Source organism: Nilaparvata lugens, unplaced genomic scaffold, assembly GCF_014356525.2.
Source record: "Nilaparvata lugens isolate BPH unplaced genomic scaffold, ASM1435652v1 scaffold2169, whole genome shotgun sequence".
NCBI lineage: Eukaryota > Metazoa > Arthropoda > Insecta > Hemiptera > Delphacidae > Nilaparvata > Nilaparvata lugens.
In genome coordinates, this window is record NW_024090280.1 from 49,808 (window position 1) to 75,001 (window position 25,194).

The 25,194-nt window shown below is 35.1% G+C and overlaps 1 protein-coding gene across 14 annotated transcripts in view; it reads left to right on the top strand.

Moving 5' to 3' along the window:
* LOC111060982 overlaps nucleotides 1–22,319 on the top strand; it is a 56,750-nt gene extending 34,431 nt beyond the window's left edge. For 6 of the 14 annotated variants that reach the window (XM_039443916.1, XM_039443923.1, XM_039443921.1 and 3 more), the window contains 4 exons: nucleotides 559–941; nucleotides 11,892–13,348; nucleotides 15,584–15,761; nucleotides 16,744–17,455. In XM_039443916.1, the coding sequence (XP_039299850.1) occupies nucleotides 559–723 (165 nt within the window). In that variant the 3' untranslated portion in view covers nucleotides 724–941; nucleotides 11,892–13,348; nucleotides 15,584–15,761; nucleotides 16,744–17,455. Of the gene's footprint in view, nucleotides 1–558; nucleotides 942–6,934; nucleotides 7,157–11,891; nucleotides 13,349–15,583; nucleotides 15,762–16,743; nucleotides 17,456–18,042; nucleotides 18,385–19,679; nucleotides 19,807–20,340 lie in introns of those variants that run through there. The other 8 variants (XM_039443918.1, XM_039443919.1, XM_039443917.1 and 5 more) reach the window with 8 other exon arrangements.
* Nucleotides 22,320–25,194: the final 2,875 nt, after the last annotated feature.

Consider the following 25,194-nt stretch of genomic DNA (forward strand, 5'->3'; position numbering starts at 1 on the left):
GATATAGTGTAGTTTACCGGAGAGCGTGCCCACACTGATGACGAGTGTCTCGACAATGGTGTCGAGTGTGATGGTGGGGCCGAGCAGCGCCATGCCTTGAGCAATGTTGTGCTTCACCTCGTCGCGACTCGACGAACTCAGTGCGTACTGCGCCAGCACAGTCGCCTTTGACAAGTCGATCAACAGCAGGAAGAAGAACAGAGCGTCTCTGTCAAATAAATGCACAACATTAGAGGTCACCTATCACTAAATGTGCCATATCTCAGTCAATATTGATCCAATATTAAAAAATCAGGTACCAATCGATAGGTAATTAAATTTACTAAAAAGGTTATTCTTGTAATTTTTGGTAAAACCAACGGTTTCCGAGTTATTAAAAGAGAAAAAAATTAAATGGGGGCCAAATTGTTTTATGAAATTTGAATTTTTTTTCTTATTTGAAAAATTATCGTAATTTTTTTAGCTTTGTCTAGTTTTTATAAATGATTGTGCAAGGTTTCAATTTCGTATTTGAAACTTTAAAATTTAAAAAGTGTTTGACAAAATTGATTTTTGCAGGCAATTTGGAGGTACGTCATGACCCACGACCTTTCGGCTGTATGTCGTGCCGACGTAGACAACATGAAAGTCATAAAAATGGTAATGGCTTTGCCACACCTGCCAGCACAGAGAGGACCTCCTCACAGCGACCAGCGACCGAGTTCCTCCCTTCTCAATAGTTGATGGCCTAAATGCAATCATAGATTACATTAATGAGGGAGAGATGGATGCTCGGTTGCAGAACTTAACAGCTTATGTGTGGAGATTCTGGGTGGGTGTGATTGGCGTGGAGTCATTGTCTACTTTTGGTTGCACCAGGAGGACCAACAATGACCTTGAGTCATTCCACGCCAAACTTCTCTGTGCGTTTGGCGTGAATCTCGACATATGGAGCTTCATAAGTAAGTGATACATTATTATTGGGTCGATTGAATGAAACCTAGAATCAAGCGACTAGCACCTAGTCATTACTTCTTCCTATATTATTGATAAAATTTTGTTGTTTTGAATTAAGTGGTAGTACTGTAGGCTACTATAGCAAAGACAAAAAGATCATGTGCTAATATCTTCTGTATGATGTAAACAGCACGAAAATAATTTGTGGAAATTGGAACGTTGCAAAATACGTATTGATCAACGTTTTCCACAGATAAATAAGAATAGATAATTAATCGATTATCATAAAAAATTATTAGTATCCATGTCAATACTTTTTTGCATAAGCAAAACTAGTTTCGTGCACTCATAAAATTCCTGGTTCCACCTAGGCCTAGTTAGTGCTAGCCAACCTCATTCAACCGATTCCAAATTGGAATTAGCAACTGCTCTGGGTTTTATTCAATCAATTTATTTTTAGGCACTCTATATATTTATAATAGTTAGATAAAAGAGCAAAATGACAATGATTCATTCTATCACTCACTCATAATCAACAGAACTAAAAATCTACTGGACCAAATAGGTTCAAATTCAACATAGTTGGCCAACTAGAGGCGCTCTAAGAACAGATTTGAAAAATTTCCAGAGATTTTTCCAGAGAGGCACCCAAGAACAGCATTTTTCCAACGTTTTCTCAGCTATTTCAAGAACTAATTGGCAAAAAATGTTCAAATTTGATACACAGGCTCTGCACCAGGGAAAATATGGGTCAATTCAGATAAATTTTGATAATCCTGGGTGATAGCGGTTGAAAAGCTTTTCTTAGAGTTTGAATAATGAATTTTGTAATGAACTGTACAATGGATCTAATGAATTTCCATAGTTTATTAAACACTCACCCAAATGCACAATCAGAGTAAACGAAACCATAGCATCATACACAAGCACTGCTCAACTACGTCTGACTACAATTCTCAATCCAGCAGGTAAAATCAATTTTAAAATGCTAATAATCATGTACAGTAATGCTGTAGCCTTTACTAAGACAATAGGTGTCATCCAACACCAAATTACAGCGACTGCAATGGAAGAGACAGTGAGAGAGTGCACGGGAGCGAGTCACGCCACTCTGGGTTGTCAAATCATCAGGCAATATTCATCAATTGTTCTCACACTATTACAGGTTTATCATTTTTATGGTTTAAAAAACGTATCACTCCTCAAATTTCACAATCGGCAACATCAATTGTCTCATTCATTTCTAAATGCTATAACTGAAACATAAATAAAGATACAACAACGCGACAATTTAGCCAACCTCACGGCGAGAAATTTCCCACCGGTCTTTACTTTAGAGATAACCTCTTGTACAAAGCGCATGTGCCATTGTAGGTGCTTGGTGTTAGGCAAAGACCTTAAAGAGATATCTTTAAGGTCTTTGGTGTTAGGGCTCTATGAATACTTTATAGTGCCTTACCACAGTATACATACAGTATGGTAACTTGGCACAAACCACTCTCGGTCTCAGACAGCACCGTATCGCGCATGCGTTAGTAACGGTTTTTTCTTATTCCATTCAGTCAGTTCTTTGAATGTAACGTTCTTTGTGATGATGATTACCGAGAACCGTAACTGGAGCCGTCATTCCATTTTGATGATGATATTATTAACCAATGATGATTTATCATTGAATTCGATATAATATTGAGCATTATCATCATTTTCATTTCATAAAAGAAAGAGTACTTTTCAATAATATAATGAATAAAATATAATGGTTGTTATTTAACTAATGTTAAAAAACACTACAACTAAGTCAGCATATTGTCATTTCAAAGAAAAAACCTAACCCCCCCCCTTTATATTTGAAACATTAATAAACATAATTGGTAACATTTTGGTAAAAACCCGTAATCCCTTCCAGCATATTGCAATTTCAAAGCAAAATCCTGACGCCCTAACCTATCTTTCCACCTTTAAAATATCAAAAACCATAATTCTACCTGTACCCTAGCCCTTTCTAGCATATTGCAATTTCAAAGGAAAAACCTAACCTATCCTCATGGAACATTATTAAATATAACTTGAAAAAACCCAACCCCTAACCCTATCACATTCAATACTTTGGATTTCAAAACAAACTCCCAACCCCCTAACCTATCCTTTCACCTTTGAAACAACAAAAACATAACTCTACCTGGACCCTAGCCTCTTCTAGCATATTGCAATTTTGAAGCAAAAACCTAACCTAGCCTCATGAAACTATAACTTCTAACCCCTATCCCTTTCACATTCAATACTTTGGATTTCAAAACAAACTCCTAACCCCCTAACCTATTCTTTCACCTTTGAAACAACAAAAAACATAACTCTACCTGGACCCTAGCCCCTTCTAGCATATTGCAATTTCAAAGCAAAACCTAACCTATCCTTATGAAACATTATTAAATATAACCTAAATAAAACCTACCCCTTAAACCTATTTTGTCAATTAGTTGAATTTCTACATTGTTGATAAACGATGTGGCAACCTTGCAATGCATGAAAGAGATAGCGCCATCTGCTTTGTTGAATGATACACAAGGATATATATAGTGAGGTCCACGTTATAATGACAGTGGATAAAGATAGAAGAACAGCGTTGCCTTGCCTCTGCATTAATTAATTATATTTATGCATTGCCAGAAACAGATTTGGCATCATTGCGGAGCTATAAAAGGATAGTAATACCTTCTTTGTCGAATGATAGACAAGGATAGCAACATCAAAGTTTATCAATTACTGTCATTATAACGTGGACCTCACTATAGCAACACCATTGCAAATCACACATTGCCATTATAACGTGGACCTCACTATAGATACTCAAAGAATACTTTTGAATAACTATGTGATAACTGTGACCGTTGCTGGCCGTTACTCTTATCTTTGACAAAGAGAAGCTGCAAACTTGGCTAGTACCCCGCCATCTTGTTAGGAAGCGCCGCATTGTAATAGTATTGATGGGAGGTTCGGATCACTTTAATGATCCGGATCAATTGATCCCGTTCACTGCTACGAGCCAATCAGAAGACCAGGATTGGGACTTCCCAAGGTCACGTGACGTGTCTAGTATTTGCATCATGTGAAAAGCATTGATTAGATCGGCGTTTGATTACAAGTTTCTATTCTGTGGCCTTACTTGGTGTTTCCCCGCCTTGTGTACCGGTGAACCTTAGACGAGTTATAGAATAGACACGGCCCATTGCATGTATATTCATACTGAAAGTCGATGAAGCCAACATCTACTGCCATATCACCATATCGTGACGTCAGCATCAGATAGAAAACTTTTCTGCAGAGTTTGTTTACATTGTTTTCTATTTCTATTTCAGCAGGAGTTTACCATTTTCTTAAATGATAATGAAGGAATGACTTCCTTCTGAAATAGTCACAATCAGCTATTAAAAACAGCAGTAGATGTTGGCTTCAAAGGCCACACTTCCCAACATGTATATTCTATAACTGGTCTAAGCGGTGAACCGACTTCCACTTTGACAAAATGACAATTGATGCTTGACTCTTGCCTTAGCTTTTGAGACCACAGAATAGGTACAGAATGGAAACTGTCAATCAAACGCCTATCCAACTAATGCTTTTTTACATGGTGCAAATACTAGACACGACATGTGACCTTAGGAAGTTCCAATATTCTGGTCTTCTGATTGACTCGACATCAATTGAACCGGATCATTAAAGTGATCCAAACCTCCCATCAATACTAATTCTATGCAGCGCTTCCTAAAAAGATGGTGGATTTTTGCGCCAGGGTACTATAGTATTGATGGGAGGTTTTGATCACTTTAATGATCTGGATCAATTGATCTCGTTCACTGTCACGAGCCAATCAGAAGACCAGGATTGGAACTTCCTATGGTCATGTAATGTGTCTATAGTGAGGTCCACATTATAATGGCAGTGTAGAATTGACAATACTGTTGCTGTCCTTTTCTATCATACAACAAAACAGATAATGCTATCTCTCTCTAGCTTTGCAATGATGTCTGTTTGCCGGAATATTTTATTGTTACTTTTGACAGTGACTGTACAAAAGTAGACAAACAATATTCTCAGCCGCCATTTTTGTCACCATTCTATCAAAATACTCTAGTTCACAAGTCGTATAATTGATTTAAAATGTATTTTTGAAACAATTGAATAATTTTTAGATATTACTGTATGAGAAACACAAATTAAAATACCTGAATTGACATTTTAAAAGTTGATAACTGACCATCCTAGACTTCATCCATGCTTCAGTTAGCCTACATGTATAGGTTAGACCTACTTGTACCGGTAGTCTATAAGTAATATTGAAAGGTTATTTCAGAATTATTTCCATTTAAATTACTTTTTTAAATGAGATTACTATTTTTTTATTTTTTTTTTTTGAAAAAAAATAGGAATAGAATGCCTATCAAATAACTTAATTTCTGTTGTTTTGAAATTCAGATTGGTATAACGCAGCTTTTTTAACTAGCCGCCATTCCAGGTTTGTATAAAAATAAAATCTGATCTCAGTTATGGAAGCAAATTTTTGAATCAGATTATGAAAAAATATATTTTCTTGATTAATTTGATTATTTTATCAAGGAAATTATAATTACCATTAGATCAAATTTAATGGGATGAATGGGAGTAACAGCTGTGTACAGTCAGTGGTAAAATGGAGAGACTTGGCAACGTTTTTCTCCTATAGTGCGGTCCACGATATAATGACAGTATTTGATCAACTTTGGTTTTGCTATCCTTGTCTATCTTTCTACAATGCCGGTGGTACTATCCTTTTCTAGATCCACAACAGTGCCAATTATGTTTTTGACAGTGTAGAAATATGATTAATTAATGCAGAGAATCCGCATCGCTATTCTTCTATCTTTATTCACTGTCATTATAACGTGGACCTCACTATATCTTTCTTCCCTGTCATTATAACGTGAACCTCGCTATAGTATTTGCGCCATGTAAAAAGCATTGATTGGATAGGCGTTTGATTGACAGTTTCCATTCTGTACCTATTCTGTGGTCAGGTGCTGTTGCTGAGTTCTTAGACCAGTTATAGAATAGACACGCTGGGAAGTCTAGCCTCTGAAGACAACATCTACTGCCAAATTCACCCATCTTGACGTCACGCATCGTATGGAAAACTTTCAGATTGTGTCTATTTCAGATTCATGGTGTTTTTAGGTTATTTCTAGCTATGGGCAAAAACGATATCGGTTAAGTTATAATGTGTTATGGGATATCGGCTTCAAAGTTATAATGTGTTTTGAAAATAATAAGGTACGGTAGCCTACAAAACTAATTTATTGTCATGCTGCAATGAGTTCACTTACATCATAACCAAGGATAATATTACAGTTACAACTTACAATATTTATGTGTATAAATTTCAACCTACGCATGAAAAGATATTCCACTTTTTTTCCTAAAAATTTCAGTGCTATGCTGCGCAGGAGATTACCATTTTCATAAATAACAATCCGGTATGAAAAACAAGCTATGTTTAACAACAATGTAAGTTTAAGTTAAACACTTACACAACAAACTCAAAAAAGTTTTCTATAATTTCTATACGATGCGTGACGTCACTGTTGTGATGTCAAGATTGGTGGATTTGGCAGTAGATGTTGGCTTCATCGACTTTAAGTATGAATTGAATATACAATAACAGTATACATACAGTACGGAAACTTGGCTATACCCTGACGCCAAAATCCGCCATCTTGTTAGGAAGCGCCGCATTGTAATAGTATTGATGGTAGGTTCGGATCACTTTAATGATCCGGATCAATTGATCTCGTTCACTGCCACGAGTCAATCAGAAGACCAGGATTGGAACTTCCCAAGGTCACGTGACGTGTTTAGTATTGGGGTCATGTAAAAAGCATTTTTAAGATAGGCGTTTGATTACAAGTTTCCATTCTGTATCTATTCTGTGGTACAATGGGCCGTGTCTATTCTATAACTGGTCTAAGGTTGAGTTGAGACTCTTGAGTCTTGAGACTCCCCCCAATCAAAAAAGAGGTTACAGCAATTCATTCTTCAAAACTTAGGAGTTCACAGTTAATATTAGACTATTCTTTTGGAATAGAAATTCAGCTTCTTTTCGGAATTCAGTTTCTACTGTTAAGATGACTCATTATTTTGTGTTAGGCCTATTGTGGATTGAATCAATTGGATGCCATTTTCATTGTAGGTAGGTGTGAATTTAGGTTAGTCGTAAGGTTTATAACAATAATTTGTTAATATTTTTATTAGGTATTATTGTAAGTAGGCCTAACCCAGAAGCTTTTTACATTTTCATTTCCATTGAGTTAAATTCATAAATAATTTCAAAGTAGTTGCCTACTTCTGTGTATTACCAGTAGATTACATAGGTAGCCTACAAACTCAATCTATATCGTACTTGGTAGCCTACCTAATTTCATAGGCTGCTGTACATTCTTAAGAATCGCTCCCGTGAATTTTATTTGAAAAGACAAATTATAAAACATTAAAAGAAAGCATTGAGTTTTTGAAGTGGGACTTTTGGGGTATGTCAACAATGAAGCCAATAAAATAGCCTAAGGCCTATTCAGAGACTTGTGTAAGAATGTTCTATTATTCTATCAAATTTTCACTGATTTAATTAACGAAATAAATTTTAAAGCTAATAGCTAGCTAAAACACTACAGAGATTATTATTTTTCTGAAAAAAAAACTTGACAGAAAATAGAACTGCTTACTATAAAGAACACCTGTGATCTGTTGTACAGCGCTTACCTTGCTACTGATAATAATGACATAAAAATACAATATAAGAGAAACAAAAAAGAGTTTGGGGACAAGCTAGAGACTTAAATGAATAAATGATCTTTATTACCTTGTAAGCTAATTGTAGCAATTGGTTTGTCAAAAAACAAGCATACAAAACATATATATATAGCACTTAACAGAAAACTCTTTAAAGTTTTATAATATAAATATAAACAGGATACACACGACACAGATAGATTAAAAACACTTAAAAACTTACATTTAAACAAGAATTTTCGGGAGCTGGGCCCCCTTTGTCAATCAAGCAGGAAGCTTCCTAGATTAAAAACACTTAAACCTTACATTTAAACGAGAATTTTCGGGAGCTTGGCCCCGAATTCTCATTTAATGTAAGTTTTTAAGTGTTTTTAATCTATCCGTGTCATGTGTATCCTGTTAATATTTATATTATAAAAAATGTATATATAAATTAAATATATAATATCTTGTGTCTCCTGTTTTAATATAGGCTTTATAATTTTCTCCTTTGTTGATATATAATATATATATATATCACATAACAGAAGACACTTTAAAGTTTGTAATATAAATTAAAACAGGAGACACATGATATAAATAGATTGAAAACACTTAGAAACTTACATTAGAAATGGGGGAAATTTTCGGAGACTGAGTCTCCTTCCTCAACCGAGCAGACTGCAGTTTTGAATCCAACGGTCATGTGACCACAGAGTACCCACAGAGAGTCAATTGTAGCAGCAGAGACCACAAATTAAAAAGCCTATAAATTATTAAATAAATTATAAATAATAAATTAAATAAAAAATTAAAATAATATTATTATTTATTATTACATAATTATTATTATTATTCATTATCGAATAATAAATTATAAAGCCTATATTAAAAGCAAAAGTCTTTGGTGTAAAAAAGACAATATCACATGAATAAAGAACAGTATCTCATAAATTTCATGAATAAAATTTTTTGATGGTAGCATTAAAAACACTATGCTACAATTGACTCTCTCTGCATACTTTGTGGTCACACGACCGTTGGATTCAAAACTGCAGTCTGCTCGGTTGAGGAAGGAGAAAATTTCCCCCATTTCTAATGTAAGTTTTTAGGTGTTTTCAATCTATTTATATCTTGTGTCTCCTGTTTTAATTTATATTACAAACTTTAAAGTGTCTTCTGTTATGTGCTATATATATATATATATATATCAACAAAGGAGAAAATTATAAAGCCTATATTAAAAGCAAAAGTATTTGGTGCAAAAAAGACAATATCACATGAATAAAGAACAGTATCTCATAAAGTTCATGAATAAAATTTTTTGATGGTAGCATTCGAGATATCAAAAAACTCCCTTGTTGAATACAGAGGGGTTTTCACGAGGAATGTATGGGTGCATTTGTTGAACTGCTGTGTTGAAAGAGTGTCACTGATGCTGGGAGCCGGTTGAAAAGCCTCATGCTGAGGCTACCAGGGCTATTTTGAATCCTACTCAGTCTTGTGAAGGGCAGGTTGAGTTGGCTTCTGCCTCTTCTGGCCCGTGATGATTCTGATGGCCCTCTTCTGAAGTTGGAGAACTCTATCAATGCCGCTGGCTGCACCCCAGTGTTCCAAACCATACATCACTATTCCTTGAGAGATATATGCAGTCCTCACATAGCTTTTAGGTACACACAGCATCAGCTGCCTAAGTAGGTAGATTACTCTGGATAGCTTTGTACGTATGAAGTCGATATGTGGGTTCCATGTCAATCTCGAATCCAGATGGAAACCCAGAAGTCCAACACTTCTCGCCTGATCTGTGACATTTCTCAAGCCAAATATTATGCTTTGAGTCTTATCCTCATTTAGTTTGAGATATTTAGACTCAAACCAAGCTGAGACGGTACTCAAGAGACTGACTCATTTCTACATTCAGATTTTTATTAGAAAAAATAGCAATGACAAGATAATGTCTGCATCAAAGAACAAAAGCAAAGCAATCTGGGATGTAATTTAAAAACAGTCTAGTAAATCGTAGGAACTCAACAAGTAGTCCAATTGATTTTTTTAAATTCTGATTGAAAAAGACGATGTTGTTAGTGTTGGGAAAATGAAAGCCTGCAATAATACAGATGTGTATGATATAAGCCCAAAAATGCTGAAAATGGGTTGTGATTATATTATAGATCATTTGATAAATCTAGTGAATAGTTCAATTATTGATGGTGTTTTTCCACAGATTTTAAAATTGAGTAAAGCCTTACCTGTCCATAAAAAAGGTTGCAAATCCGACTTTAATAACTTCAGGCCGATATATATAACCACCACTGTGTCCAAAGTTCTTAAAGTGTTTTGAATACTCAAATAATAAACTACTTTGAGGGTAATGGTATTTTTAGTAACTCTCAGTTTGGGTACAGAGTGGGGAGAAACACAGTTAGAGCTGCTGAGGATCTCCTTAGGGATTGCTTGGACTCACTCACTCAGGCTAAGTTATTCGATTTGTCGAAAGCTTTTGACACGGTTTCTCATAAATTCCTACTAGATTAAACTTTTATTCTATGGGTTTCAGTCCAGATTCATTAGGATGATTGAATCATATCTCAGCAATCGTTTTCAGAAATTTGCATTCGGTGGATCAGAATTATAGTACTTGCCTGTCTCTCATGGGGTTCCTCAGAGGTTAATATATTAGGTCCAATACTATTCCTAATCTACATTGATGACCTCCCAACTATATTTGACCCTCCAGTTTCTGAGCACGCCAACAGAGGTTTCCCTGAATGCTGTTTCACAAGAGGTGACTCAGTCAATTGACAGGTGGTGCAACTCAAACTTGCTGTACGTGAACTCCAACAAGGTTCAAGATTTGAGATTCACTTACAATAAGAGACTTCTAGTGGTAGATGTGGAAAAGGAAGCTAAGTTTCTGGGATTCACTCTAGACAACTGTTTGATTTGGTCCAGGCACATTGATAATACCACTGGAAAGCTTAATAGAGGAATATTTATATTAAGAAAGTTGAAGACATGTGTCAGTATCGATGTTCTAGAACTTCTAGAGGTAGTCTAATTTGCTCACATCCAGTGTCATGGTGCTGTACTGTGGGTATCAAAGGCTCTAAACTATTTCGAATTCAAAAGAAGGCAATCATGCTTATTTGTGCTCTGCCAAAACGCGCTCAATGTAAAGAGAGCTTTAAATAATTATAAATATTGAAATTACCTTCTATTTTTGTGCTTCAATGTCTGACCTATGTGAAGGAAAACTTGAATAGTTTTGTTGAGCAGGGAATATCCCATGAACATCAAACTAGAGGCAGGAGAACAACTTGATCACCAACTGTTACAAGTATGCTAGCACGCAAAAACATTTCTATTTATTGGTGTGAAGCTTTTTATTTCGCTCTCTGAACAATTTAGAGGTTTGCAAAATCAAGTTTTTAAGGCTGTGCAAAGGCTAAAAATAAACTTTCTACTGGTGATATTTTTCAAAGTTTTTCGATTTGTATATCATCAAGCTATCAAAATGAAAAAGTTTTCTCAGGAAAATATTTTTTTCCAATCATTACTTTTTGAGATATGAGCGCCTAAAGTTGAAATTTTTGGGACAGTACATTTCAAATTCGGTAAGAGATAAATCCATGAGATTTAGAGGATAGATTCTTTATGGTATTGTTGATCTAGTAAAATAAAAACTTATTTAAAAAAGGTTATTCAATTTACCAAAAATAACTCAACGAAAAGTTATTTTTGGTCATTTTTAGTAAGTTGAATCCAATTCTAGTAGTTTGAATCTAACAAAGTGTCGTTCAACTTCTCGAATTCTATATAACTGTCAATATGAATATAATTTTACTTTTTGCATCTTATCATTATTTTGTGAATATACATCTTGAAGCAAGGATGAAGTGAACTTTATTTCACGTCTTGTATCACCAAAACTGATAGATTCACACTGTGACCGAACATAACTTGTATGCGTTATTATTTCACTTGAAAATTGCTTCAACACCGTCACATGTTGTGAAAAATAAATATTGGAAAATTTATTTTGATTTATACGTATTACTATATACATGTATTATTCTCACATTATTATTCATGTGGTAAAATTTACCTTTGAAATTGTTTGAATAAGGTTATAAGTATTAACCTGAATCTTAATTTTTCAGGTTTCAGTATGATTAGGACAGTCAAGAAGAAACAAAGATCATGGACGTAGTGAAAAAAGGAGAAGGGGAGAGTGTGGATGAAGTGAGTGATACAAAACTAGACTCTAGTAAGACTGACATAAGTAGTGTGGAATATAATAGCGGAGAGTGTAGATGAGATGGCCGCTGAAAATAATACAGCTAGAGGATGACGGCAAGGCTATTGGATTGTTGTGGGTGGTGGGTTGGATGAGATCTTTGAGAGCCTGACTTCTGCAGTTCTTGCCGCTTCCAGGGCTGCAATTCCTGAGAATTTGTCCTCAATGTATTCAACTACGGCAGGACACCCATCAAACGCAACTCAGATACCTGTGACAACGTCTCACAAGAAGTACACTGAGTTTCACGGGGGTAGGAAGCTATAGTTCCCCAAACGAAAATGGGTCTCTCAAGGCCCCTGCAATGTTGCCACTGTTGTCCACCCCTCACTCGACCAGTCTATATACATTGACTATATTTCTACACCCTGAAGATAGCTCTTTCCTTCTCATACATTCCCTCTTCCTCTTTTACGTCACTACCTGTCACAAATTCTTTTGAGCACGTCAGGTTCAAAAGTTCTATTGTGTCATTCTTTGAAGTTAGAACAATAATATCCCCCGTTACCTCCTCCCCTCCTCCGTTATCTTCTTCAACATCATGAAATGGAGGAAATAATATTGTTATGTATAATGTATAACTCTTTATTGAGTCATGACATCAAGAAATCCAATTTTATAATCATGATTAGATTTTTCTTTATAAATGCAACTATTTATAAACTGAGCTATTACTTCATAAAAGTTACTTGAAGACTTTTATAATACGGTAATCAATTGGAAGTGGAGTGATGTAATTTTATTCAATATTCTTGTAGTGTCCACTTCATTCTGCATTTTTCAATTTGCATGAATTCTCATTTGATCAATTCTCATTCAAACACCAGTACAGCTGTTGAAAGTTATATTTATTATATATAATATATAATCATTATGTACAATACATTTGTAAAACTGTGAACTATATTGTCCTCGTCGTAGCCAACAATCCATCGAAGACAAACAATACTCCTCACAAGAACAATACTTCACTCTCACACCCTCTCTCTCTCACACATTCACTTTCTCTCTTACTAGCCACCCTTAGTACAAAGTGGCAACAGTGTGAGTAGAGACGGGTGGTGGTGTCAAGAAGAAACTTCGACTTTGAGGGACCCATTTTCGTTTGGCCAACTACAGTAAGATGTTACAAGGAGTACTTCGTGTCTCAGGATGATCTAGCGGTGAAATCGGTGGACGTAACTAGCTCTACTGTTGGCCGATGATGATAATAATAATTCAGTAGGCCTAGTGAAGGTGATTTCCATAGCAGAGAGTTGGAGGATGAGGAGGATTCGTTTTCGTCCTCTGATGTAAAAACAGAGCCCAAGGATATTTCATGTAAGTATAGTCCTGGAATACAGGAGAAATCTACACATGGTCTAGAAGTACATGCATGGGATCTACTAGTATAGTATGACATACTTTGCTGCCTAAATTGTCAATTTTTGTAAATGTTTGATTGGGGAGCAATTTTTTGGGGTTTCAGTGTATGCTCCCACATGGTAATGTTTGAATAATTAAAATGAATAATTTATTTTATATGAGGAAATTGATATAACTAATCACTAGCAATTATATAGCTGAGACTTAAGCAATCAGACTGAGAGATTACGAACTGACTATCTTAGCACTGTATAACATGCCTGACCGCGACATCCATGATTTTATAGAAACATTGTAAGCATTATTGGTGGATATAAATCAATATAAGAAGGTTAAACTAATCTGGTAAAAAAAGGCGATTTCATTGTGAATATCTTGAATTGTGATTAAACAAAATAAACAACATTAAATTGACATTATTGATACTCCCACTAACTTCTTATCTATGATCATGTGCTTGTGTATGAGTTTTTAGAACAGTACTGCTAAACTAAAAACAACTAGATCATATGAATGGGCTAATCATTTATACACAAACACATGATCTCAAATAAGAAGTTAGTGGTAGTATTGATTCAACGTTTTACTGCTGACTTTTTTGGGATCCGAAGATTCGAATTTGAGAACAAATTCTATTTGTAAATAAATATAATTAATGGTCGACAGCTAGTTTGTTCTTATTTAAACTATAGGGAAAATATCACATAAATCACAATACAAGTACGTTTATTTTTAATGCACATTATTAGGCTACTATATAATGCTCTCTATTCACATTGGATAATGACACTAATAATGCTACTAGATAAATGATGATCTCAAAATAGTTAACTGATCTCATATATTGATTTCCTCTATCTTCATTTCACAATAATTTTATTCTTCGATATTAGTCGAAGAGCTTTATGGAAAAATTTATAATGGATATTTATCTATTTGCCTTTTATGAATGATTCCGTATTAGCTCATGATTTATAAAATAAATCTCACTGGAGGATTTGGGGGGAGTGGAAATGTATTTATTGAATCAGCGAAACAGGTAATAAAAAGTAGAATACCAAGTCCAAAACCTATCTTCTCTCTGGTTCTAGATAAAAAAAATTAGATGCTCTTGAATGGTTCATATCTGAGAGTGGGCCTCAATCAATTTCTCTTATACAAAATTCATGAGTCTCTTTTTACTAAAATAATAAGCCTGGCAAAATATCAATTACAATTTGTTCTGGTACAACTACTACACATCTTATCAATAGCATTATCATGTCTTCGGGACAAGAAACACTAGACGAGCTACAGATTATGCTAAGGCTGAACCTTTACTCTAAGCAGGAGATCAAGTAATATAATCATGTAAATAATCCAGATTATTTTACAGTTTTCTATACTATTATTATCAAGGATATAATTACATAGATGACCAAGATAGCGCCGACTAAGAAACTTCTAAAATGTGAGGAAGGCTCAACTCACACTACCTCGACTGAAGTCGAGGATACTCCAGTCTCTCGAACTTTCTTGCTCATCGTCACTACTTCAGTTCCATGCTACTCCGTTTTTAATCTCACATTATTAAAAATATGAAATCTAATTCGTCACTTCTGCGCATGTAACAAATTTTATAATAATTATTATGAATTTATTGTCTTATCTAATTCTTATTATTGCCTTATCTAAAATTATGAAACATCACTTTCATTAAAAATGCTCGGTACTATGCAACTCAAGTCGAGGCTCGACCAACATCAACATGTCGAGTCGACGCTCGACTCAGTCTCACAGTCGTGAGGTCGCGGAGACTAGAATCTACTGATCTGAGTGTCACCATTTGGAATTAGATAAGTATTGATTAGTATTGATTGATAGTATCTTCGAGAAGAGACTAGAGTTGCAGTCTCTTCTCGACTTCAGTCGCGTAAGTGTGAGTTGAGCTTTATGTAAAGATATTATAACTGCATACCCTTTACATAGTACCCTTTTTGAGATCATTTTAATATAAAATAAAAAATCAAAAAGATCTCAAAAGGGTACTATGGTGTTATTTTAGAAATAAAAATTTAACTAGTCCTGAATATATATATACGTTTTCAGAAAATATAATTGTATAATGTATTACATAATATTATGTGGGCACTCAATTTGTGTGTTAATCAATTTGTGATGTGGACTCAATGACAAATTAACAATTCTCAGGTGTCACATTGGGACAAACATAGCGATGTATGGAAGAAGTAACTTGGCCACCGTACCCAAAGTACCTGACAATTGTACATTAATATGGAAATCGAACAGAATGAAGATCCAAGTTCTTTGACAATTATCAGGAGTTAAGCCGATGAATTGCCACATGATACTCAGTTTCGGTCTTGAGGTAGGTTTCCTGAACTAAGCTGGACCAACATAACATATATGAAACATCAACTCTAAATGTTGCAAAATCAGTTACAATAGCTGTTAACATCAGTTTCAAATGCTACTTAAGTTACATATTTTCTTCTAAAGTGTGATGAGTTATTATAAAAGTTGTTGAAATTTATTACCTGATTTATAATTATTAGATCAGTTCAGGACAGCGCAATGTTTATAATTATGTTCATAAGTGCTGAGTAATCATAACCTCTTTTGGACTATTTTTTAATCAAAATTCGGGAATGGAACAGTAAAGGCTATAAGCCTGTTTTTTTTCATTTCCAATCATTTTATGATTATGTGTTTTTGTCTTTGTTGAATAAATTAATTAATTGCAATCTACTGATTGTTGAATTTTTTTTAAATCATTAATTAGGAATTAGAGTATTGGAATTGGAATTTAGTATTCCTATTGGAATTTAGTATTCCTATTGGAATTTAGAGTATTGTTAAACTATTTAATCTTGATAATTATATTGTTTTGTTAATTATTAGAGGCCTTATAGGGCTTAATAGGCCTAGGACCAGTGTGGCTAAAAGAGGATTCAAGCAATCAGATCATAATGCTCTATGACAATCTTTGGGAAATCTGATTATTGGTAGTTGTTCAAATTTATTGAGTTTATTTTGTAGTCTGTTATTATTCATGATATTAAATCAGCTAAATTTCAAATAAATTACACATTATATTATCATGAAATCCCTGAAACAATAGAAAAACGTGTGATTTATGATCAAACTGTGCCTTACCAAACAATTTTGCCCACCTAAAATGACTTTGGAATTAGAGTAATTGACTGGGTAGGGTTTACGCTTTTTTATGAATGTTACCTATTAATGGAATGCCGATGCTTGGTAGGTTTTTGAGTTCAATTGTTTCCTATTAAAAACATACAATGTTACTATATTTAGTTTTATAATATTGAATATTACTTTGATTCTAGGAGGAAGCAGTTCATCATCGAAAGCCGAATAGGTACATTTGATGAAGGGGATCAACGTCATGACGAAGAATTATCCCCAAATTATTTTTACGATAAAAAGGACTGAAATTGAAAGAATTATCTCGAAAGGTATCAATTAAATAATTTTAATTTGTTTTTGAAAAAATGTTTCAAAATACAAAAAATACATTACACATACCGACTCCCGACAGAAAATATTTCTGATAAAAGTGTTCATAGATATAAAAATTTGTATTTTTTAATCGTAAATTAAAAGGAATTAATTATTTATAATTCTTATTATAATGTCTACCTTTAAAGAAAATAGTTATGAAAACATATTTTAAATCTTTTTGTTCCATTTATTCTGTGACTAGCAGTTTTCACAGAATTTTGCTTCATGCCACTTATATTAATTTGAGTATAAGATGCATGAAAGATCTTACAAAACATGTGCATAGGCTAAATGTCAATTACAACATGAATGCATGTAATAAAAAATCACATCTATTAGATTATATAGATTTTTCCAATTTGACAAGTACCTACAGAAATGTAGTGTATTAAATGCTCTGTCAAAACTTTACAGCAAACTTTTAACATAAAGGCTCCATTACAGGTGAGATAGTTGCTAAAGGAAAATTTCAATGTCCACTTTTCCTTTATAGGACTACTACAGTTATTGAAATGAAAATAAGCAAGTACTCTTTTATATTTTATCAATTCAAACACCCCGCTCACATAGGTTAATAATTATTAGAATAGCGGAGTCATCACTCAGGCCACCAAATTGGACTTTTGAACCGGTGAGCTGAAAGAGTGATGACCGCGTAGGGACTAAACTAGAGGGAGAGAACGTTCTGAGGCGCGCTGGAGGAAGGTTGTGCGTGAGATTTAGTTTTTAGTAATGTGATTGAGGAGTGATTATGTTGAGAGAGAGTAGATGTTATTATGGGATTTTTCAATAGAGTGTGATTGTTTTCGTGAATTTGCGTATTCATCTAATAATATTATCCTATAAAAATAGCAGGGCCCAGGACCCTAAAACCCTGGTGGGGAAGCTCTGTTATGCTCGCCACGCACGCCGCAACATGTTTCGATTCATCTGAGCCATTATCAAATTTAAAACTTTAAAATTACAATATCTATTTCCATTTAAAGAGTTTGTAATATGTCTTGAATATTCTAAATTGGCAATGAATTGAATTTGGACTTGAGAATGGTTTCTTAACGAGACGAAACTTGTTGTGAACTAACATAGCGTATAAAAAGGATACTTGTTTTTATTATTCATTTCAGGAGAATTTGAAGTAAGAGAAGACCCTTGAATGCCAAAAGCTGTCACAAAATTGATTTTAAACAGTCATACCTCCTCATGCCACAAATACGAGTTAGGCTAATATCATTAACATAAGATGTGTGAAATGCTATACAACTTGTGATTTTCAATAGTTCCTATTTCGACTAATAAAATGATGAACAAATGAATGTGTTGTGTGTAAAAGCATACCGGCACAATGTGAGGGTTGTGAGCAGTTATAGCAATTAATTATGGGGCTTGGCCCTATTATTGAAATATCAAGTTAGTATGATTCCGTGTAATACATTTTTATATACGGTAAAACTTTACACCATAATAATTATTCTTACGTTCTTAACATTTTCATAACACTTCATAAGTTCTTAACATTTATGATGACTGTTAAAGTTGATTTTGTACTAGCACGTAACCCGTGCTCCGCAAGGGTAGGCCCTAAGGTGCGTACAGATATACGCGCCGCGAACATGAGCAATTCACTTTCAATCAGCTGATGCTAAGCTCTTTATATCTGTATCTTACCGTTTCTGTAAAAATACAGATATAGTCAGCTGACTAAAAGGGAATTGCTCATGTTCGCGGCGCGAATATCTGTACGCACCTTTATATAATTTAAAACTTGACAATCTGAGAACTTGACTGACGTGTGGTATCTTGAAGAGTTTCAATAGGCGTATAACCATGCTTGGTTAATTTAGAATCTATATGCACACATTTCAGTCCAGTAGTTCAGACGTGATTGTTACGGCCAGTCGGCCACCGAGTCTGGTTGGCGGTACAGTAACAGTAATGATGCATCAAACATAATTCTCTTATCCCGTACGTGTATATATAAGCCAGGTCTTTCCTTTATTATAGTAAATATAGATAATAGTTCTGTAACAATGTTTGAAATCAATATAGGCCTACTATTTATATTTTTCCTAATGCCGGAACGATTTTATATATTTGTTGAACAATAGAATAAAGTAGGCTAAACAGGTGTAGGCCTATGCTTTTTCTTATGCTCGAACTGAACAAGATTCCTTCAACTTTTGATTAATCATATAAAATAAAACCGAATAACTTATGGGTAATTAATACGGTAGTTTAATGAAATAAACCTAAAATAAATGCGTAAGACGGGGTTAATTTAGTACGTGGGTGTCAAATTAGTACAAACATGCACAATACACTTCAAATACGAATTATGGCGGTATTTTCAATGCTACCGAATCGTGGTTGGTTGTGACCGAAAGACAACGCTCCAAAGAGTTGGTTGATCCAGTCTCCCATGGCATTCAGCCACGTTGATATCTTTGACATGAGTTATGTTAACAAGGTTTTTTGTCACGAAATTGAAAACCACGGAAAACTGTGAATGTAGAATTTTTTACGTGTGTTCTACAACAAAATGTAAGTATAAAATTCAATTATAAACTATTTATAATCAATATAAGGCATTTCCTGGCTTTCTAAATTCATCATTTTTTTTTAATAAATGTAAAACGAAAAAATGAAGATTGGTGGGTAACTTTAGTACACTATATTAGTACTGATTATATTGGCATTTTGTATAAAAAATTCGATTACTATAGGTATAATTCAGTTTAAAACAACTCTTTTTCTATTGTTCCAGAAAAATGCCTAGAAAATACGTTCGTAAATTAGGCACAAGAGCCTATCGCAACTATTCAAGAGAGACTGCACCATGTTATTGAAGAACTGAAAACCAAAAAAATCTCTTACCGTCAAGCATCTAAGAGGTTTGTATCTATTGTTTATTTATTTAATTTGATAGGTAGGCCTACCGTTATGCTAGCCTACCTATTTTTTTTAAGCAGTGCATGTTCAAAATCAAATTGCTTACAAGTAAGGAACGGCTAGACCTTTATAAATACTGAGTTGTCGGAATTGTGTCAATCCGGAATTGCAAGAATGCATAAAGAATGGGGTGAAATTTGTAATTGAGAAATGATTTTATTCCAATACGGTATAATATCTCATATTCTGATGAATGCTCCATTTTTCATGAGATAAAACAAGATTGATTTTTAATGTTGTACGTAAAAGGATCTGACCAAAAGAAATTTTACAATTGTGAAATTTTATCATTACCTGCGTTCTTCAAAAATACTGAACAATTATATTTGACAGATACCAACTGATCTCGAGTCATTTGCCACTTCCTGGGCGGCTACCAACAAACCAAAAGGCTGATACTACAGGTACTGGTAAGCCTCTTTATGTGCCAGTCTCAACCTGATGAGTAATTGGTTTGTTTCTTGTTTGCTTCTCAGGTACGGCATTCCATTGAGCACCTTGATATTGGAGATGAAGAAGGGCAAAAATCAGGATGCTGCCACTGAACCAGTACAACTGGTTCAATGCAGGACAAGTTTCACCACTGAAGAGGAGAATATGCTGGTGGCTCATATTGTGGCATTGTCAATCATGGGATTTCCTATACCTTTAGTGGATTTGAGAAATATTGCGGCCTCTTACTTGATTCGTATAGGTTAAAAAGTTCGTAAGTTCAAAGGTGGTGTATACCCTGGGAAGGATTGGGCATATTCCTTTTTACAGCGTCAAAAAAGTACATTGAGTCCAAGATTGGTTAAAAACATCACAACAAAACGAGCAGCTGTAGGAATAGAGGAAATTCAAAAATATTTCAACAATCTGAAAGAAGAGTTGGATGGTGTTCCCCCTTCAACATCTGGAAACCAACTTGGTGGACGATCCAGGTGTCAAAGTTGTATTGGTGAAAAGAGGAACAAAATATCCAGAGCGTATTAGAAATGCATCTAAGGCATGTACAACGCTAATGTGCTGTGGAAGTGCTGATGGGACAATTGCTCCAATGTAAATTAATTATAAAGCTGAATGCATTTATGATGAGTGGCAAAAAGGTGGACCACCAAAAGCCAGATATAACAGGACAAAAAGTGGTTGGATGGACCTGAAAACGTTTGAAGGCACAATGTTGCCATTGCTGAAGAAACTTGAAGGTAGAAAGGTTTTGATAGGAGACAATTTAAGTTCCCATTTGAGCTATCAAGTAATCACTAAATGTAAGGAAAACAATATCACTTTCGTATGTCTCCCTCCCAATTCAAGTCATTTAACCCAACCATTGGATGTTGCTGTGTTCCGGTCAATGAAAGGTATGTGGAGAGAGATTTTGACAACCTGGAAACAAACAGAAAGTGGAAAAAGATGTCCAACAGTTCCTAAAATGATATTTCCCAAGTTGGTCAACCAATTGGTGGAAAGAATGAATTCTACTATTGAGAACAATTTGAAATCTGTATTCCGGGCGTGTGGTATTTTTCCTATCGAGTCAGAAAATGTTCTACGAAAACTGAGCATCAGTCAGCTGCAAGCTGAAACTGACAATTTAAAAGAACACATGTCAACATCATTCATTGAACACCTTGAACAGACAAGAAAGGACACACTTGGTGTATTAAAGAAAATCAATGTTCCTCCTGGGAAAGGAATTACACCTGACGATTTTCCACAGGAAGAAGATGAAACCCCCAGTACCAATACTACTCCATCTACAAGTGCACAGGAGACGACACAAACCAATACCGGCAGGGGAGGAAAGAAGAGGCGGCCAACCAGAGACAGTGAAAGCGATAGCAGCAGCAATTCCTCCACCAGTATCAGCTTGGCAGACACTGAAGACGAGATTCCCACTATAGAGGAGCTATGCAGAATGAGCTCCAATGAGGAAGATGATGCTCTCTGGTAGACAAGAATTCAACCTCAAATTCATCAAAGTCGAACATCGGAGAGTATGTGGTTGTAAAATATGAAGAATCACATTATCCTGGCCGCATACTAGGCTATCAATCGAAGGAGGTGACATCAAAATCACCTGTATGGAAAAGTGTGGCAAGTATTGGAAGTAGCCTACTCCCAGTGACGAGACTTGGTACCAGAAAAGTCAGATAAATCGTAAAATTCCTGTTCCCAAGCAAATTTCAAGAAGAGAAATTTTTCTAGTAGATATGAAACCTTGATACATTTTCTTGTAGATATGATACATTTTTCTATTTTACATTGAACCAGATTTTTTAGTTGAGTTTAGTTTAGGGTTTTGTTTAATTTTGAATGTAGGTCTAGGATTATAAACTTTGGTGGTGAACTTCAAATTTCAAGAAGAGACATTTTTCTAGTTGACATGAAACTTGAAATCCCAGCATTGACATTCAGATAATTACGGTACAAGTAGGTAAATATATATAAATAATAAATACATTTAAGATTTTTTAGTTGAGTTTTCTTTAATATTAAATCTAGAACTAGGATTATAAAGGTGATAAAGTTATAAATTCACATATGAAGAAAAATACTTTACAGCTTTTTATTATGATATTCCTAAAATTTTCTGTTACCTGGTAACATTTTCTGGTACATAAGAGTGAGTACTAATGTTTATGGTGGGTTTCAATTGTTACAGGTGAGTTTTCCATGCATTTCAGATGGCTTAACAAGCTCGTACTAATTTGACCCCACTCTGTGCGGTGTGATTAATACAAACAAAATTTTTTTTTCCAGTATTTATATAATGGATTTTGCTTCATTTAATATCTTAAATCATTATGAAGAATGAAGCTTTGAAAAAAAATAAATCCTGCCAAAAAATAATAAATGTAGTTCTCTGTAGGTATAAAAATACAAGAAAAGTGTACTAAACTGAACCCGCTTTACGGTGGTTTTAAATGGCGATATTATGCTGGTATTATTTGAAGTGTTTTCAAAATTTTCCTCAATATCCTGAACATAAATCAAACGCCCATCTGCTCCACAAACCACGGTGCGCTCAGTCATCGTTCATCGTGTAATTCCTTAGCGGCGATGCGTCTCGAGACGCACGTATCGGAGCAGGTGTCGCGTCGTTACAGCCGTGACGGCTGGAGTACATAACCTATAAATTCCTAAAGATTCGATGACTCATTATATTTCCAAGTTGTATGAACGTTATGATTCAAGATTCATTTATTGTCAGAACACTTTAACAAAAATGCAAGACAAAGTCAACAATTAAATGAAAAATTCTAGAATATAACAATAAACATTAATAGCAGTCATCACAGTCACATCGTAATATATACAAAATAAGACAAAGATAAGCAAATTCTATTTAATATAATAAACATTTTTAAAACAGTTATATCACAGTTAAGAAAATACACAGACATCACCACAAATCCTCATAACCATATGGACAGCAGTCAATTAGAATCTTTTTAACGGAAAACTTAAAACTATTAATATCACATTCTTTAATATTAGCAGGCAGTTTATTAAATAACCTCTTTCCAAATTCAGCATAACTTTTCAAAGTTGAATGGTAATTGCACTGTGATAATCTAAGTGCTTCTGCTTATCTTGTAAAATGATTGTGAATATTACTATTTATGGGTAAGATGGAAAGATTTTTTCTGGTATACATCAGACATTCAAACACATACAAAGCATGAACAGTCATAATATTAAGTTTTTTAAACAGAGGTCGACAATGTGCTCTACTATCTACTTTACAAATGATCCTTATGGCCCTTTTTTGTACAACAAAAAGTTTCTTCATATATTGGTATCTCTCCCCCATGCCAAAATACCATACAACAGGTGTGACTGAATGTAAGCATAATATACAGCTACCAACACATCAATGCTAACAATATTTCTTAATCTACATAACATAAAAATGCCTCCAGATATTTTCTTACTCAATGAAGAAATATGATTTTCCCATTTCTTATTACTCTGCAATGTGATGCCAAGAAATTTGACATAACTAATATCTGTCTTACTTGATACTTGATACTTACTTGATACTTGATACTTGTCGTCGTCCTTGACCGGGTTTACCAGACAGACTGTGTCATTAAAATAAAGGCTCATTAGCTAATTCTGCCAACGAGTAAATTGCTCTGTCAATCAACTTTTGCCTGACGAGAGCGCTGAATCTTGCACGTGATGCACTTTTTACTTCAGTTGGGAGTCCATTGTAGAAGCCCAAGGCAGCTGATGGGAAGCCTCTCTGAGTAGCAGCCAACCGACATCGGGGAACATCCAGGTCAGTTGCATGGCGTGTATTGTAGCTGTGTATCTGATTTCTTGTTGACAGCTGCTGCAGGTTGTCTCTGACATACATCAAGGAGGACAGGATGTATTGGCTGTGGATGGTGAGTATCTTCAGTTCCTTGAAGAGTGGCCTGCAATGCTCCCTGTAGTCCGCAAAAGTAATGGCCCTGATTGCTTTCTTCTGCAGGAGCAGCACATCATGGCAATAAGGCGCGTGTCCCCACAGGAGGATTCCATACAAGATGTGACTATGAAAAAGGGAGTGATAAGCTGAGACCAGGTAATCCCTGGAGACAATGTGTCTCAGTTTTCTTATAAGGAATATAACCCTGGAAAGTCTTTTGCAGACCTCAGCCACATGTTGACTCCACCTCAACTTGTTGTCAACCCAAAAACCCAGCAGCTTCACAGGATCAGACTCCACTGCAGTCCTCTTGAGGGAACATACCAGAAGGTTAGTTTTCTCCTCATTTAACTTCATCCTGTTTGCAGTAAACCAGGACTTTGCTGCATTTAGTTGTTCCACTGACCTTTCTGCTGCCTCCTCTGTTGTTCGTCCTCTAGCTATCAGTGTGGTGTCGTCCGCAAAGAGGATGGACCCCTGGCTGTCTGGGAAGTCATTCATGAGGAGTATGAAGAGCAGGGGGCCCAATACAGAGCCTTGTGGCACACCATGCTTCATATTTCTAATACTTGATGAGGCTCCTTCCAGTGAGACCACTTGTCTTCTGTTTTCCAAGTAGCACTTGATTGTGCTTAGAACTCTACCCTGAACACCATACTTGTTGAGCTTCCTAATCAGTATGCCATGAGGCACACAATCGAAAGCTTTGCTCAGGTCGCATAAAGTAAGCGCAAGTGAATCACCACTCTCAAAAGCATCCTGTATCTTTTTAGATAATGACAGTAGAGCGCTTGCTGTTGAGCGACCATTTCTGAAGCCATGCTGAGACTGGGACAGAAGGTTGTTCTTCACAAAAAAGTTGGTAAGTTGCAGCTTCATCTCAGTTTCAATCACTTTTGACATTATTGGCACTATGGAAATAGGCCTG